This window comes from Cygnus olor, chromosome 14 (genome assembly GCF_009769625.2).
Source record: "Cygnus olor isolate bCygOlo1 chromosome 14, bCygOlo1.pri.v2, whole genome shotgun sequence".
Classification (NCBI taxonomy): domain Eukaryota; kingdom Metazoa; phylum Chordata; class Aves; order Anseriformes; family Anatidae; genus Cygnus; species Cygnus olor.
The window spans coordinates 11,617,109-11,631,841 of NC_049182.1; the positions used below are offsets into that span (position 1 = coordinate 11,617,109).

At 48.0% G+C, this 14,733-nt stretch overlaps 1 protein-coding gene across 8 annotated transcripts in view; it reads right to left on the bottom strand.

Annotated features, from left to right (window-relative positions):
* Nucleotides 1–14,733, bottom strand: part of PSD2 (pleckstrin and Sec7 domain containing 2) — an 88,900-nt gene that overhangs the window by 22,900 nt on the left and 51,267 nt on the right. For 3 of the 8 annotated variants that reach the window (XM_040573207.1, XM_040573208.1, XM_040573215.1), the window contains 3 exons: nucleotides 9,726–9,806; nucleotides 9,051–9,163; nucleotides 5,119–5,179 (listed from right to left, as the gene is read on the bottom strand). In XM_040573207.1, the coding sequence (XP_040429141.1) occupies nucleotides 5,119–5,179; nucleotides 9,051–9,163; nucleotides 9,726–9,806 (255 nt within the window). The remainder of the gene's footprint in view (nucleotides 1–5,118; nucleotides 5,180–9,050; nucleotides 9,164–9,725; nucleotides 9,807–14,733) is intronic. The other 5 variants (XM_040573210.1, XM_040573209.1, XM_040573213.1 and 2 more) reach the window with 3 other exon arrangements.

The window sequence follows — 14,733 nt, forward strand, 5'->3', positions numbered from 1 at the left end:
TAGTCTGTGACATCTGTCTTCCCAAACCTCTTACCCCTCACCATAGCCAGGTCACTTTCTCAGCCTGCAGGGTTTGAGGGGCTGGAGGCAGACGGCCTTTCTCCTTGCCTCCCTTTGCATTTGTACCTTTCCAAAGGACTGGAACAGAGGTGTGGAAGGGGTCAGTGAGAACTGTAGGGTTCAGAAAAAGGAGTCTGATATCACAAAGGAAAGATAAGTGTCTCCGGTGTCATGCCATATCGCAGCCTCCACACCTTCACGCAAAGTCCCCAAGAACAGATCTTGTGGTGATATCACATGGAGTGGACAATGGAGTTAGTGAGAGGAGAGCAGGAGAGATGAGGTACCACCACTGGTCCTAAGGCTGAGCAAGGATCCCACTTAGGGACTCAATGAGGAAGAAAAGGAAGGCCCTCACTGGAAGGGGATGAAGCTGCAACAGATGATGTAAGAGGTGCCCCGCACAGTAAGGTGTGTTTTCAGTGCAAGAAAATAACGTCTTGAGAGAGACTGATGCCAGAACCCCCCTGGTTCTGTGAGAGTGAGGCCCTGGGATTAACCCACAACAGACCCCCCCCCCTCCCACCTGCCATCTATGTATGCAGACACACTTTTTGGCCATACACGGAGCTGGTGCTGCCTTTGAGCAGCTTTGAGCAGCTCTGTCTGAAATTCTTGATTATGCCTCCTGTCTCCTCCATGAGAGGTCAGGGAAAAGAGATAAAAAGCACTGTTATGAATCTGCAGTGCCTAGGGACACTGCAGTTGGCACAGTATGGCACAGCATGAGGCTCGACCATCTTTGCTTTCTCACAGGAAAGCCCCACAGCTGCTTCCCGTAACTGGACCCCATAGCTAAATACTCCTGCCAGACAGTGCTCAGTAGCTGAACCAGGCACGGGGAACCTGCCGGGAAACCTGCAAACATGCTATGTTTCTTCAGCAGAGGGAGGGGAGGTTTGTGTACTGGCTGGTTGGTAAATTACAGAAAAACAAACAAACAAACAAACAAACAAACAAACCAGCCAGCATCACAACAGGCGTGGGGGTGGAGAAAGGAAGGAGGGTGAGAGAGCGCATTTTAAAAAATGGGCTTTGGAAGATACTCAGCTGTAGCCTGGTATTTCTTGGCTGTTTCCAAGTCCCAGCATTAGGAGGCTGTGCAGGTATGTGTGGATGAGGGAACACTGGGTACTCAGTGGGAAAAGAAGTGCCATGTGAAAGTCCCAGGAGGCTGCTGGGACCAGTGGCTATCTGGGGTGCTCTCCCCAGCCCTCCCTCTGTAAGGTGTTAAAACACTTGAGGTTCTGGGCTGGAGGCACCAGGCATCAAACATAGCTACAAAGTGGTGAGTGGAGTGCATCCACAGTGAGCTTCCCAGCATAAGCATCCTGCCCCTGGCAGACCCTGCTTTTACTCGGGCTTTCTTGACCTTTCTCAAATACTTATCTCCTGGGGAAAACAAACAAACAAACAAACAAACAAACAACAACACAAACTGCACATATGCTGCATCATGAGGTGAGGGTTGCTGGTCTGACTGGACAAAGGGATCTGGTAGTGGATTTATTCTAGGCTGCAGAATCAAAATCAACATGCTGCAGGGAATGATCCTGCAGACTTTGGATGACAATGACCCCTCGACCACACAAAGCTACTGTGGGCAGACTGGTGTCACTCTGTAGGTGGCTCCAGAGGCTGTTTGTCAGAGCACTTCAGCTTTCTGAGTGCTACTAACACACGTTGCTAATGTGACATCACAAGCTTGTCTCAAAGGACAATATCACAGTGTTTTTAAGACTAATAGTGATGCATGCAGTGTTAGGAGCTGCCATGGGTCCCATTTTTATGCTTTGTCCAATGGCCATGAGAGCTGCTGGTTTGCTTTTTGAATTGAATGCTTAAGCTCATTGCATTACAGTATGAGTGTAGGAGCTGGGCTTCAGCAAAGTACTTGGTACTCTGAGGGCAAAATGTAATCATGAGTGCTGGTGATGAAGAGGTGTTGATTTGTCACTGTCTTTCCATGGCAAGCAGTTCTGAAAAAGGAGGGAGAAAGGTGTGCGTTGAAAAGGAAACATCTCAAAGCTTTGTCTCTGAGGGTCGAAGTAAAGCACAGGAGTACTTTGTCATAAGATCTCCTGGAGCTCAAACAGCACCAGCAGAGCATGGTGCAGGGTTCCAACAACCTGGTTTATATTAAAAAGCTTGCAACGTTTGCTGATAACTGTTGGCTTTTAACAGCAACTCCAGAAATCATGTGATTCTATGAAAATGGAGCACCTCATTTTAAAAATAGTATGTTTGCAGGACCATTTCAAAACAGGGTCCGAATGTACCTGCAGTAGAAAATCAACAGTACTAAAGTAGACCTACAGTGTGGCTATGCACAAATCTCATGTTTTAAAGCCAGTCCCATCACTTTTAGGCCTGAACTCAGCATATGTGACCATCAGTACTCGGATGGTGAACTAGCCCACTGTGGAGACGCTACTGTAGACAATTTGCCATTTAATGAGACACATCAACTCCCCCCTCTCCTAACCAGAGGGATTTCCCACTCTGTGGCAATGTACAGAAAAACACTGAAATACACACACAATATTAAAATAGGAAATTTTAAAAAGAAAAAAAAAGAAGTGATATGTAATATCCCAACAGCATATTTAACAAAACAAGGAGTGAGAGATCAAGCCACACAATCCCAGGTATCCTGCAATTTTTTTGCCCAAGGAGGATTTTATGTGACTCATATCAGTTGCTAATGGGTTACCAAGTAGTGAAGAACACTCACTGCACAACAGCTTAGGAATCTGGACAAACAAAATCTCTCTCTCTCTTTTTTTTTTTTAACACAGAAAAAAAAAAGACCCAAAACAAACAAACAAAAAAAACCAAGTCAAATGCTAGTGCTTAAAAGTAAAACACTAGAATGACTGCACTTACCACCTGGTAAAGGATTAAAGAGCAGAAAGAGAGGTTCCAGAAGCAGAAGGAGGAATAAAAAAAGGAGGAGAAGGAGAAGAAGAAATTAATGTTACACGTGGAAAAGTAAAGAAAAGATTTTTCAAAGAAAAGTTCGGGCATTTCTACACCTGGTCAAAAGAAAGATGCATTTTTCCTTGCCTAGATAGCAGGAGATAATTTCTTCTCACCAGGCCTATGAGCCAGCTTGTCAATGAAAAATTGAAATGAAAAGGTTTTGGAGGCTTGTGTTTTTGTTGTATGTTTTTTTTTTTCTTTTTCCTTTTCAATAATTTCCACCTTCCCAGACACTTTTTGGATTTTTTTTTTTAATTAAAACAATCAGACAAAATTAGTTTCTTTTTGAGTGGAGGTGCGTTTTGTCTTCTGCCACTGTCTGCTTTTGTTGTTGCAGTAAATGCCTTGATAAAAGTATTTCCTTGGCTCCAACCTTTTCTGTTTAAGGATGAATGTTATGTGAGACCCTCCCGGAAGCTGGGCCCACTGCTGTCCCACCACATGCAAAGACACTTTGCTAGATATGTTACTGGCAGCCATGTGGGAGTGAGACAGTGTGATACCGGTCACGGGCTGCCTGTTCCCAAGAGGATGAAGCTGTGGCAGCTGTAGCCAGCTTGGTGCAGGCCACAGTGCATATCTGGAAAGGATGCTCTTGCTGAGACCAGTAATTCCCTCCATCGACTGCTGCGTTCAAACTTTGCCACTGTGTGTAATGATGGGGAGGGTCTCCCAGCTGGACTGTCAGGATGGCACTGGTGAAGCTGGTGGCCTTTGCATCTTTGCCATCATAGGTGAAGAGCACTCATGCAGTGTCATCTTCTCACCCTTACAGAAACAGGCTCCTCTCGAAGGTGATTATAAACCAGTATACAAAAAGTGAGGTTATGGCCTACGGCCATCTCATTAAAAGGCTCATAAAGATAAATCAGGGCAAGTCTCTGCAGATGCACAACAACTTGTTACCAGCTGGAGGCAGAAGAGGACTTTGATAATACAGCTTGGAAATCATGGGACTGTGGGGCAGAAAAAGGGACTAAAACTAGCGTAGGTTTCATATGTGCAGGTTGCTATAACAAGCCTTAAACACATCCACGCACCTACACCCACACCCACACCCTCCCACCTCCCAGCTCCACAGAAGCCCAGGGGAGTCTGTGGCTCCAGGTCTAAGATCTCAGAGGGTTTTACAAAAGAAGGTGCTTCAGTGACCTGAGACTCGAGGAGTTCCTCTAGCCCTGTGCACAGTCCTCTGAGGCTCACAGCCATGCTCTATGTCTGCACCACAAGGCTGGAGAGCAGGAAGGAGGTCTGTATAAACAGTGCCTACATCTTCCCACAGCAGTGAGCAGGGCACAGTCTGTGCATACTCCCAGGTGTACATTATGGCAGGGCTCTCCAAGGGAACACAGTGTCCCAGTGTGTCCCTTATGCCCAGTCCCATCTCTCTGTGCAGCGACTCTTCCTTCTACTCTGCTCTCCTCTCTACAGACTGGGAACAATCTAGTTGACGTTTTAGGAATAAATCCAACCTATGCATAGCCTCTGCTGTTTTCCATCCAGCCACACCTTTGGGCAGTGAGCTCTGCTCACCCAGCTCTTTATCCAGAGGCCTCTCTGATGTGATGCTCTCCAGTGGTTTTCTGTAATGTCCTGGGGAAAAGGAACAGCTGGGATTTGCTTCATGTTCTGGGAATGAACGATCAGATCTGGTCCTGTAAGAAACTAATGACTCAGTTGCAGCAGTTTTGCAGATGAGGTGAGTGTCATGTGTCTGAACCACCAGAAAAAGCAGCACAATTGGAGCTGCTGTTTGCCACTCCACAGAGACTGGTAGTGAGGACTCCATGAGAGCTTCTGGGGCAGGGCTGATGTATGCAGTAGGTCCTGGGAAGAAAGCTGCATTGCCTGTGCCTATACGGGATAACTGGCATCAGATGTGACTTTGGCTTGAGTGTGCAGTGACAGTAAGAGAAGGTCTGTCCCCAGGACTGGTCCTGGCACCCACAATTTCCCCTGGACCTGTCAGAGTACCCTCTGCCACCCTATCTTGATTTTCCAGACATGCATACTGCATAAGGGGAAAGACCTCTACACTAGATGGGAAAGAAGGAAGGACATCTCCAAGTACTACTTACATGGCCATGAAGATCTGTGTTTAGCAGCATCAGGGCACAGGTGAGTGTATGAATCCCATCTGAAACACAACAGTCAGACAGCTATTATTATTCTCCTTTCCACAGAGTTTCAGTGTTTGCCCTGTTTTGGCAGCCACCCATTGCAAAAGCAAGGTTAGTTGCTATGCCTTTGGACCTTAAAGAATGCTTGTTTCTTTCAACTGTGCATGGTAGTTTAAAAAAAAAAAAAGATATAATTTTTCCCCTCAAACTTTACCTTTTCCTGAAATGATCACCAGGGGATTGGCTTGAAAGCAATTTTGTCAATGGCTTTATAAAGATCAGACTTTTTGCTGACCCCATCTCTATTTCCCCTACGTCCATTCTGTGCCATCACCAGTGCAGAATGTAGCAGAGACTCTGGGAAACGGAGTACTTTAAGCTAGTTTCCCCCAGCTGATCACAGTCACCACACAGGTTTGTCCTGAGGTTTTTAGCCATTGTTCCCGTGCAGTCTGCAAGTTCTTCAGTCCTCCAACAAAATTATTACTACAAAAGAGTGCAGAATTTTTGGCTCTCTGAAAATAAACACATACAGTTTTTCCTTCCATTTAAGACAGCACAGCACCCTGTTCTGTACCAGCTAGGGTGGTGGCTTTAGTTATTTCAAAACCATGCTGAGTCCTTAAGCTGCTTAAGGTCAAGAGACTTGTCTGTCTCCATGTACCACCTCACAGCAGTGAGATGCCTTGTACTCCAACACTTGAGCTGGTTCACACAAAGACCACACAACGTGGTTAGAGAGCACCAGGGAGGGGCCAGAGTGCCAAAATACTATGGCCTTGGCCTCTGAACCTGCTCTTTGCATGACTTGGTGTGCTGCTTCATGGACCGGGCCCTGAGCACCTCATGCTCACGGCCAAGCTCTAAACACTGACGACTAAAGGCAACCAAAGACACACAAGCCCAGGATGAAGGTAACTGAGCACATTAGCTTCTCTCTAGTAATAACCACGGTCTCTGAGGAAGGAAGGGTTTCTTGTGGGCACATCACGTATTTCTGTTTGAGAACTGACAAATGCGGGGAATTGCTGTCACTGACATTCAAGAGAGAATCACCTCTTAAGAAAGATGCTTCCTCACTTCCACAAGAAGCAGCTTTGGGCTTGGAACAAAATGCCTTCCTAGTGTGTATTTTGGATTCTCTATGGGAGGTTTGGGGCTGACATTTTCACTTTGCTTTACTGCATTGCTTGGGTCAGGTAGACCATGCCCTCCATGGCCTCCAGGTGGAGCTGATGTCCCAAAACCTGCTATTCACTTGCTGTTGCTTAGCTCAGTCACATTCACATTTTCTCTCTGCTAAAACAGTGCCATAGCACATACATATAACTCTTCGACATCTTTTCAGTAAAGGAGAGCACCCATAGTGTGTCAAAGTCACAACTCTCTGGAAGAAAGGCCTACCACCCCACTCAGAGGTCAGCAAGTCAGAGCTTCTGCCACCCTTGTTTGCAGCATCCTGTCATGCAGGCTGAAGCAACCCTTGGTGTTGCAACAGTTGTGGCTCCATCAGTGGAAGAGTAATTGAATCAGCACATAGAAATGCCCTGAAAGGGGGGAGGGCTGTAAGATCTTCACAGCCACCAGACCATCTCCAGACCAAATTGCTTTGGCTTTATCATGTTTCTATGTTGACAGACTACCACAGACACAGGTGTTTCTTTAGACATCTCAGTAACATGTAGTGGCTCAAATTTCTTTTTGGTGGAAGACCCTGTGCCAGTTTAGTCTAGCTACAACTAGAAGGAACTACATTCTGAAGGAACAGCATCAGCTTGCAACAGTTTCCTCAAATCACTGCACATCCAGTGTCTGCAAAAGGTGTAAACTGCATGAGCTACTTTGCTTCCCTCCAGGCCTTGCACATATTTATTGATTGGATTACAATTGTATTTTAAGCCCCTTTCACTTTCAGCACTAAGCACAGATCTGTCTTGCTTGGGACTCATTCAGTTTGCATTTGGCCTGCGGAGTGGTCCTTCCCAGACTTGTGAAATGTGCATCACAGGTAATGCTGTGGCACTAAGTGTTAATGAATGGGTCATGACAGGAGCATCAGTGATGTGTTTCAGTTCCACTGTTCATTAGCCTTAAGAGTTTTGTACTGTTCAGGACTGTAATACTTTCAAAACAGGTCCTGCCAGCAGCAGTGACATCTCCACTGATTGCCATGCCATTGTTGAAGAGTTTAACTTTCTGGGTTCATCCTTTTTTTGTATGAGCAGATACTTTCTCATGCAGCATTGACAACTGGTATCTAATTTTTCTTCTTGAACACTTGTGATATCGTAGCTCCACTGGCACCTATGTAAACTGATGTTGCCATGGCAAAGCTTGTGTGTTGTTTGACTATTTGCTGCCCTCTGAACAGACTCATGCTGAAGGGTGTGTGTATGGAGTCAGAGATCTGACTGCCTCATGCTCCAGCTCAGCCTCTGCTCAAGCTGGTGTGTGCATGCATCTGTCCACACAGTGGGTGTGACAGATACCTGAGGACCAGAAGGGGAGAAAGGATCCCAAGGCCCTTGTCTATAGGGGTAGGAGGTGGATGCAACAGAGCTGGGGATCACTTCTGGGGGAAGGTGGTGAAGAGAAGTTAGGATTGGGCATTTGGGATATTTCAGCTAGGGATGACTGCTGAAATCATTTCTGGGAAAAGAGCCATGAAAGCTTAACCTGCAGCTTAATGTCTAGAGGTTGAGGACCCTTCCCAGAGGAAGGTCCTTTTTGGATCAGTGGGAGAGAACATCACACAAAAGTGTGTAAAGCAAACATAGGAAAATGAAATGTAAGCCTATACTTTATTCAGATACCACAGAGAAAAGTGAAGAGGTCATTCTGTTCTGAGAATAGCTTGTGTTCAGTTAGCCTGGCAGAAGAACTGGAGAGTTTGCATGACCCAAGGCACTGCTGCTCCTTGGGGAGCCTGCAAGGCAGAGGCAAGCAGGATCTCTCAGGTCCAACTGCTATATTCCACGCTTGAGAGGGTGAAGTAGGAGCAACCAGCACTTCTGTGAGGTTGGCTGAGATCTGCTCAGCAGCCTGATTTCCACCCATGGGGGTATTTTGAGATGCATGTAAGCAGATGTGCAAAGATATTCATGTAAATATGAACTGGAGTGTGCTCAGGTCTGGATGTGTGCACATGCACCTGTGTACTCCAAATGACCTTTTCCATTAAAACAAACAAACAATCAAGAAGAAAAAAAAAGAAAGAAAAAAAGAAAAACAGAAGGAAGTACCTCTATTAAAAAAAATGGAGAAGGACTCTGAAAGTGGCTAACAAAATACACAATTCCAGTGGGCCCAGGATTTTATCCAGCTCTGCTTTCCCCTGCTGCACACAGTAGAGAGCAAAGAATGCAACCCCTGTGCATAGCAAGCCAATAGTCTTTCTCAATCTGTATGGAAATGTCTTCTATTCTGCTGTACCTCTTTCAATGGACGAGATCTTGGGCTGAGCCAATACCACTTTGCAAGCCACAGTTGCAGTAACTCACTACCCCTGAGGACCACTCCCTCCCTCCCCTGGTGCTGGCTAAAGCACAGCCACTAAGCCAGGTCACAGCTGAGGAGCTTACCTTCATCACAGCTCACCTGCACTTTCATGTCCCTGTTACTGGGAGCCCACACTCAGACCATCACGCCCTGAGGGGACATACAGGACTCTCCCGAGGAGGTCTGTACAGTGCCTGGTGTCCCCAGCCCGTCCCAGGGCAGGGCTGGTCAGCAGGGCAGCACCCCAGCGGAATAATAAGCTGCAGCCTGGTCTGGCCAGTGGTTGCTACTCAAGATGTGGATGGTTCACTTTATGTGCAGGCTCTGTGACACAGGTGCACTGTGAGTGTGCAGCAGTGCCACAGCAGAGCTTGGGAAGGGAAGTGGTACCTTCGGAAGTGCTCTCCTCTGGGTTGCACTGGCAGTATCGCCGGGAGAAGTGAATCAGCACCCGCTCCCGCTCCTGCGTCTCTCCCATCAGTGGGAATGCTTTCAAGAATGTCCTGCAAAGAGAAAATGATACTTAAAGATGTCGTGGATCAATCTGCTGGGAAGCATCCACACTAAGGAGAGAGGTGGAAAGGGGATCCTCAGAGCAGCTAGGAAAGCCTTTGTCCTCCCCCCAGCCTGTGCACCCCTGGGCCCCTGCAGGTGCAGTGCAAAGGGTTTCTATGGAGCCAGCTCTGACCTGTGCAGGGAAACATGCTGTCAGCTGAGATCTGACCCACCTCTGGCTCAATGGCAACAGGATGGGTTGTCCATTCCAATGGGCAGAAGTTGATCCCACTTGCTCTGAGTTTGTACAGAACAGGATTCCTGGGAAAGCTGCTCTCCACCATGGGGAAGCAGGTTGTGGGCCCTCCTGTTAAATACCACTTTTGGTGGCAGTATTTTGTGCCAAACATGACACCAAAGTAAAAATTAAATGACAACCTAGAGCTCCCCCCAGTCCCTGCTCCTGTTACACAGACAGCCTCTGTGGAGTTGGGAAGCCCAGAGGAGAAACCCACCACAGTACTCTGCTCTGGCCAGCCCGGACGCGGGAGTGCCAAGAGACCAGCTCACCTGAGTGCTTTGTCAAGGGTCAGGCCAGTGAAGTCAAAGAAGCTGAGATACTCCTCTGCTACCAACTTGCTAAATTCGTTACTGTAATTAAAGAGGGAGTAGTCAGCCCTTTCATCAGGGAAGAAGACACTGTCTACAAGAGAACAGCAGATTGCTGCCTCCTGGCCAGCCCAAACTCCCAGTATGACACTGCAGACACGATCCCAGACCCAGGAGGACTTTCTCCCAGACTGAAATGCTGCTGGAAGACCTCCAAAGGGCCCTGAAATGCCCACAGTCTAGCACTGCAGCTGCCAGCCTTAGACACCTGAGCATGAGGGGTACCTGCCCTCGGTGCACCCCTCTGCCATGCTGCTGGCCAGGCAGAGCTTCCTCCACCCAAACCAGCCAGGGACACATGGCCTGAGGAGAAGGCCATAAGGATGCCTAGTGCCTTCTCTCTTACCTCATTCTCTCCCATTGCTGGATGTGTCCCCTAATCCTACTGCAATATTCCTGCTCTCCACCCCACATTGGCTCCCGTCTCACTCTCTCACCACAGCACCTCACTTTGCATCTCTTTGCAATCCCACCCTCAGACACACTAGCTCACATGTCAGATGGATGCTCCTGGGGTACTGGAGCAGCCAAGGTGCAGGAGAGCTCAGTGGAGATTCTGGCCCCACTAGCCCCTAAGTGCTTCTCCAGGGATGAAGGAAGATACTTGGAGATTTTGAAGGATGCTTGGAAACTTCTTGCTTTTAAAGCCAGAATGGGTGATACTAAGTTCCTCTATCTGCACAACTCAGGTGGCAGAATTGCAAGGATGATTAATGGATGCTGGCACAAAATGGTAGATGATCTCAATTCAGTGGGATTGGTCGATGTTGGCGGATGACACCAAGCTGTGTGGTGAGGTTGACACACTGGAGGGAAGGGATGCCATCCAGAGGGACCTTGGACAGGCTTGAGAAGTGGGCCTGTGCAAACTTCATGGAGTTCAACAAGACCAGGTGCAAGGTCCTGCACCTGGGCCAGGGCAATCCCAAGCATAAATACAGGCTGGGCAGAGAATGGATCGAGAGCAGCCCTGAGGAGAAGGACCTGGGGGTATTGGTTGACAAGAAGCTCGACACGAGCCGGCAGTGTGGGCTTGCAGCCCACAAAGCCAACTGTACCTTGGGCTGCATCAAAAGTGTGGAGAGCAGGGCGAGGGAGGTGATTCTCGCTCTCTGCTCTGCTCTCATGGGATCCCACCTGCAGTACTACATTCAGCTCTGGGTCCCCCAGCACAAGAAAGACATGGATGTATTAGAATGAGTCTACAGAAGGGCCATGAAGATGATCAAGGGGCTGGAGCACCTCTCCTACGAAGACAGGCTGAAGGAGTTGGGGTTGTTCAGCCTGGAGAAGAGAAGGGTCTCAGGAGACCTTATAGCGGCCTTCCATTACCTACAGGAGAGACGAGGAGGGATTCTTTGTCAGGGAGTGTACAAGAATTAATGGTTTTAAACTAAAAAAAAGGGTATACATAGATTAGATATCAGGAAGAAACTCTTTACTCAGAGGGTGATGAGGCACTGGCACAGGCTGCCCAGAGAAGCTGTGGATGCCCCATCCCTGGAAGTGTTCAAGGCCAGGCTGGACAGGGCTTTGAGCAACCTAATCTAGTGGATGGTGTCCCTGACCATAGCAAAGAGTTTGGAACTAGATGATCTCTAAGGTCCCTTCCAACCCAAACCATTCTATGATTCTATGATTCAATATGATCACCCTTGCCAATATGTAATTCATTTTCCTTCTCCCCACAAAATGAAAATCATATTGCTTGCTAAGTGTTGCACATCCAGTTTCACTCCGAGACATGTTACAGGCAGAACTCACTGCTCTCGTTGCTTTTCCGACAGTATTGTTTTATCTTCCACGGTGAGGTTGATGCTGTAAAGTGTCTGGGGTGGATGCTGTTTGGAATCAGACAGAGAGGTGTGTCAGCTCCAAGGGAGAGGTCCAGGCTGAGTTTTGAGAGGCAGGATGTAAGTATCAGTGCTGAAGTGTGTGCAGGCCACCATTTCATTGTTGTCTGAAGCCACAGGGCCTCATGATCATAAAACAATCTTACCATTTGGGATTGCTATCTCTGAGAAAGAACACGGCCTCATGGCCCCACGGCCAACCCAGGTAAGTCTGTCTGAAGCAGTACTGCAATAATCAGTGTGTGGATTCCTGCCAGCTTCCTGTGGAAACTTCTCCTCTTATCCTGGAACTTCACAACAGGGTGATTTGAGAAGCCAAAAATGACCACATGCTTGTGAAAGGAGATGTCACAACATCTCCACTTATGCCAAAGAACCAACAGAGCCAAGCAAGCCCCAGGCCTCCTCTGGGATCCTCTCAGCTCTAAGCCTGCAGAAGGCCTCATACATTGGCTGTGTCGGTGCTGGGAAATAGCCAGTGCTCTCCCTTCCACAGGCCAGGTCCCCCCTCACAAGTGTGATCTCTGCCTGGACACCCTTTGCCAGATCTTCTGGGAATCTGCTTGGGCACTCTGGGCACTGTGCATACAGCAAAGACCGTCACACACTGCTGCACTGGAGCGATCAACAGGGGAGAACAAGGCATTCTCCCACTTAACCTCAAGCTGAGCATGAAGGACCAAAGCTCCATAAAATCAAAAGACAGCAGCACAGCTACAGCCCTGCACAAATCTTGGGTGGACTGAATTGCTCTTGAGGTGTCTCCAAGGCCTACCCTGGGAGCTACACCCTAATGTGCATTCCTAACTAGATCGATCCGTAGTCAGGCAGGATGAAGGTGGGCGGGAGCTCCCTTCCACCTCACTCTTCCACCAGGGCAGACCAGGAGGGCAGGCAGGCTCACTGCCTATCCTTCAGTTCACCGGGTCTTGCTGATGGCCAGGACTCATGACCCTCACGACCCAGACAGCCTGGCAAACAGTGATTTATGACAGCTTCTGTAGTGCCAGCATCTCCCCAGCCAATCACACCTTTCCATGTGCCTCACCTGGTCCTTCTCCTTTGAGAAGCTCCAGGCAGAGACTGCTCACTCTGCCAAGGGAACCAGATGGTGTTGCAGGGCACCTGAAGGCAGCCAGTCCCTAGGGAGCAATAAACTCCTCTGTCTAGCCAGGGGCCCCTCTTCCCCGAGCTCCAGACCAAGTCAACGTGCCCTAGGCATACCTGTGACACAGAGCTCTAATACCGGCCACGGCAAACCCATGGCCTCCTCTAAGGTGGGCTTAGATGCCTGCTCCAGTTTCTTTGTTCAATAATTTGTCTTCCTTCTCTCTGTGCTGTCCCAGCTTCTCCCATGGGAATGGGTGACACTTCCACCAGTGCTACTCAGATATGTCAGAGACATCACTGCAAGAACAGCAATGGGTTTTCCATTGAAACAAGTCTATCATCCTGTGGTTGGTGGCTGCACTGTGCATACACCTTCTACAGACCACTCATCTTAGAACCCTGTCTGATGCTTCCTCCCTCTCCCTGGTTTGGGAAGGTCCAGGCACCAGGAGTGATTACTGACCTGTCTGGGTCACAAGCCACCTCCAGGGTGACACAGGAGTCCTGGCCTTTTCTCCCAGTTTCATTCCTGCATGGCTGCACATGGATGCATCATGTGCTGTTTTACTGCACTGAATCACACTGTCCTACCAGAGCTACACCTCTGTTTTCCAAGATTCTTATTGTGCCACAGCCACCTGGATCAAAAAAAAAGAAAAAAAAAGAGTTTCCATAAAAAAGCTTGGTTCAGTAAAATTCACCTAATCTCCACAGGAGGGAAGCAGGCTGTATGGCCAGGCTGTGCTGCTGATGGGACTCTGACAGAGCCCTGGTTCTTCATGTGCTGCAATGCTGCAACTCTGCATGCTGCTGCCTGCTCCTTTGCTGCCTGCATGGGTTTGCAAGCACAGCAGTCTGTTGGGAAACCTTGCAAGTAAGTGCTTGGTGCTGCCATCTTTGTGGTCTGGCACCTGAAACGCATCAACCTCTGTCCAGCAAGAGATATGTGTCTGGGGGTAGTAATAGAGCTGAGATGATGACACAGACAAATCCAGCAACAAGGATCTTCCATGTAGAGCTCAGTTGCTGAAATGCATGCTCTTGACAGACTAAGATAATTTCTAGATTTAGAGTTAACATCGCATAATCCTGTCAGCTGGAAAGACGCTATTTGGAGATACCCAACCTCTATTTCCTTGTTCATCAAGCCTTTTCTACTTGTTTGACAATGATGAATTTTTTTGTGGGAGGGGTTGCTTTTGAGAAAATTGCCAATACTCACAAAGAAAAAAAAGGGGCGAGGGTCAAGAGGAGCTGAAAAGCTTAAAAATGAAATTTTTACTTTTCAAACAACCCTCCCAAGCATCACTTAAATGTACCCTGTTCCCACAAATGTAGGTTGGTCCTACTTTGTCTTAAGTGAGCAAGAGGAGCTTAAAATATACCTATTCCCATCCTTCTTCCTTTCCTACTCCACAAAGCCACCTGCTTGGTCCAAGAGCCTGCAGATCTATCCAGGTTTTGTGCTAGGGAATGATCCAGGTGTCAAAAACTCAGCTGATCAAAACACAAGTTGTTTCCTTTTAAAGGCTGTGTCAAGTCCCAGATGTGGATCACCAAACAGCTTCCCAAGGTGAGGATGACAGGTAGAGGGAGGACTGCAGAAATAAGCAAAGAGGCACACTCAGATGCACCCCAGAGACTCATTGTTTGAAACTGCCCCACTCAGACAGCTGGTGTGGCAGATTTGCAAGAAAGACAGATGCTAGGCCTGAGGCAGCAGAAACCCGATATGTACCTGCTATAAGAACCAAAGAGGCAAATGAGAATGCAGTCAGGTGATATAAAAAGTTTCCCTAAGAGATCGCTCATGGGCTCCTTCCTTCCCAGGACCAAGCTGAGCTATAGACCATTCTCAGTATTGGAAGCTTGGGTATTTGCAGAGGGACAGTTGTGTCCTGCTGATCTAGACAGCAGGCCATTTCAACAACATACAAAAAACCAGC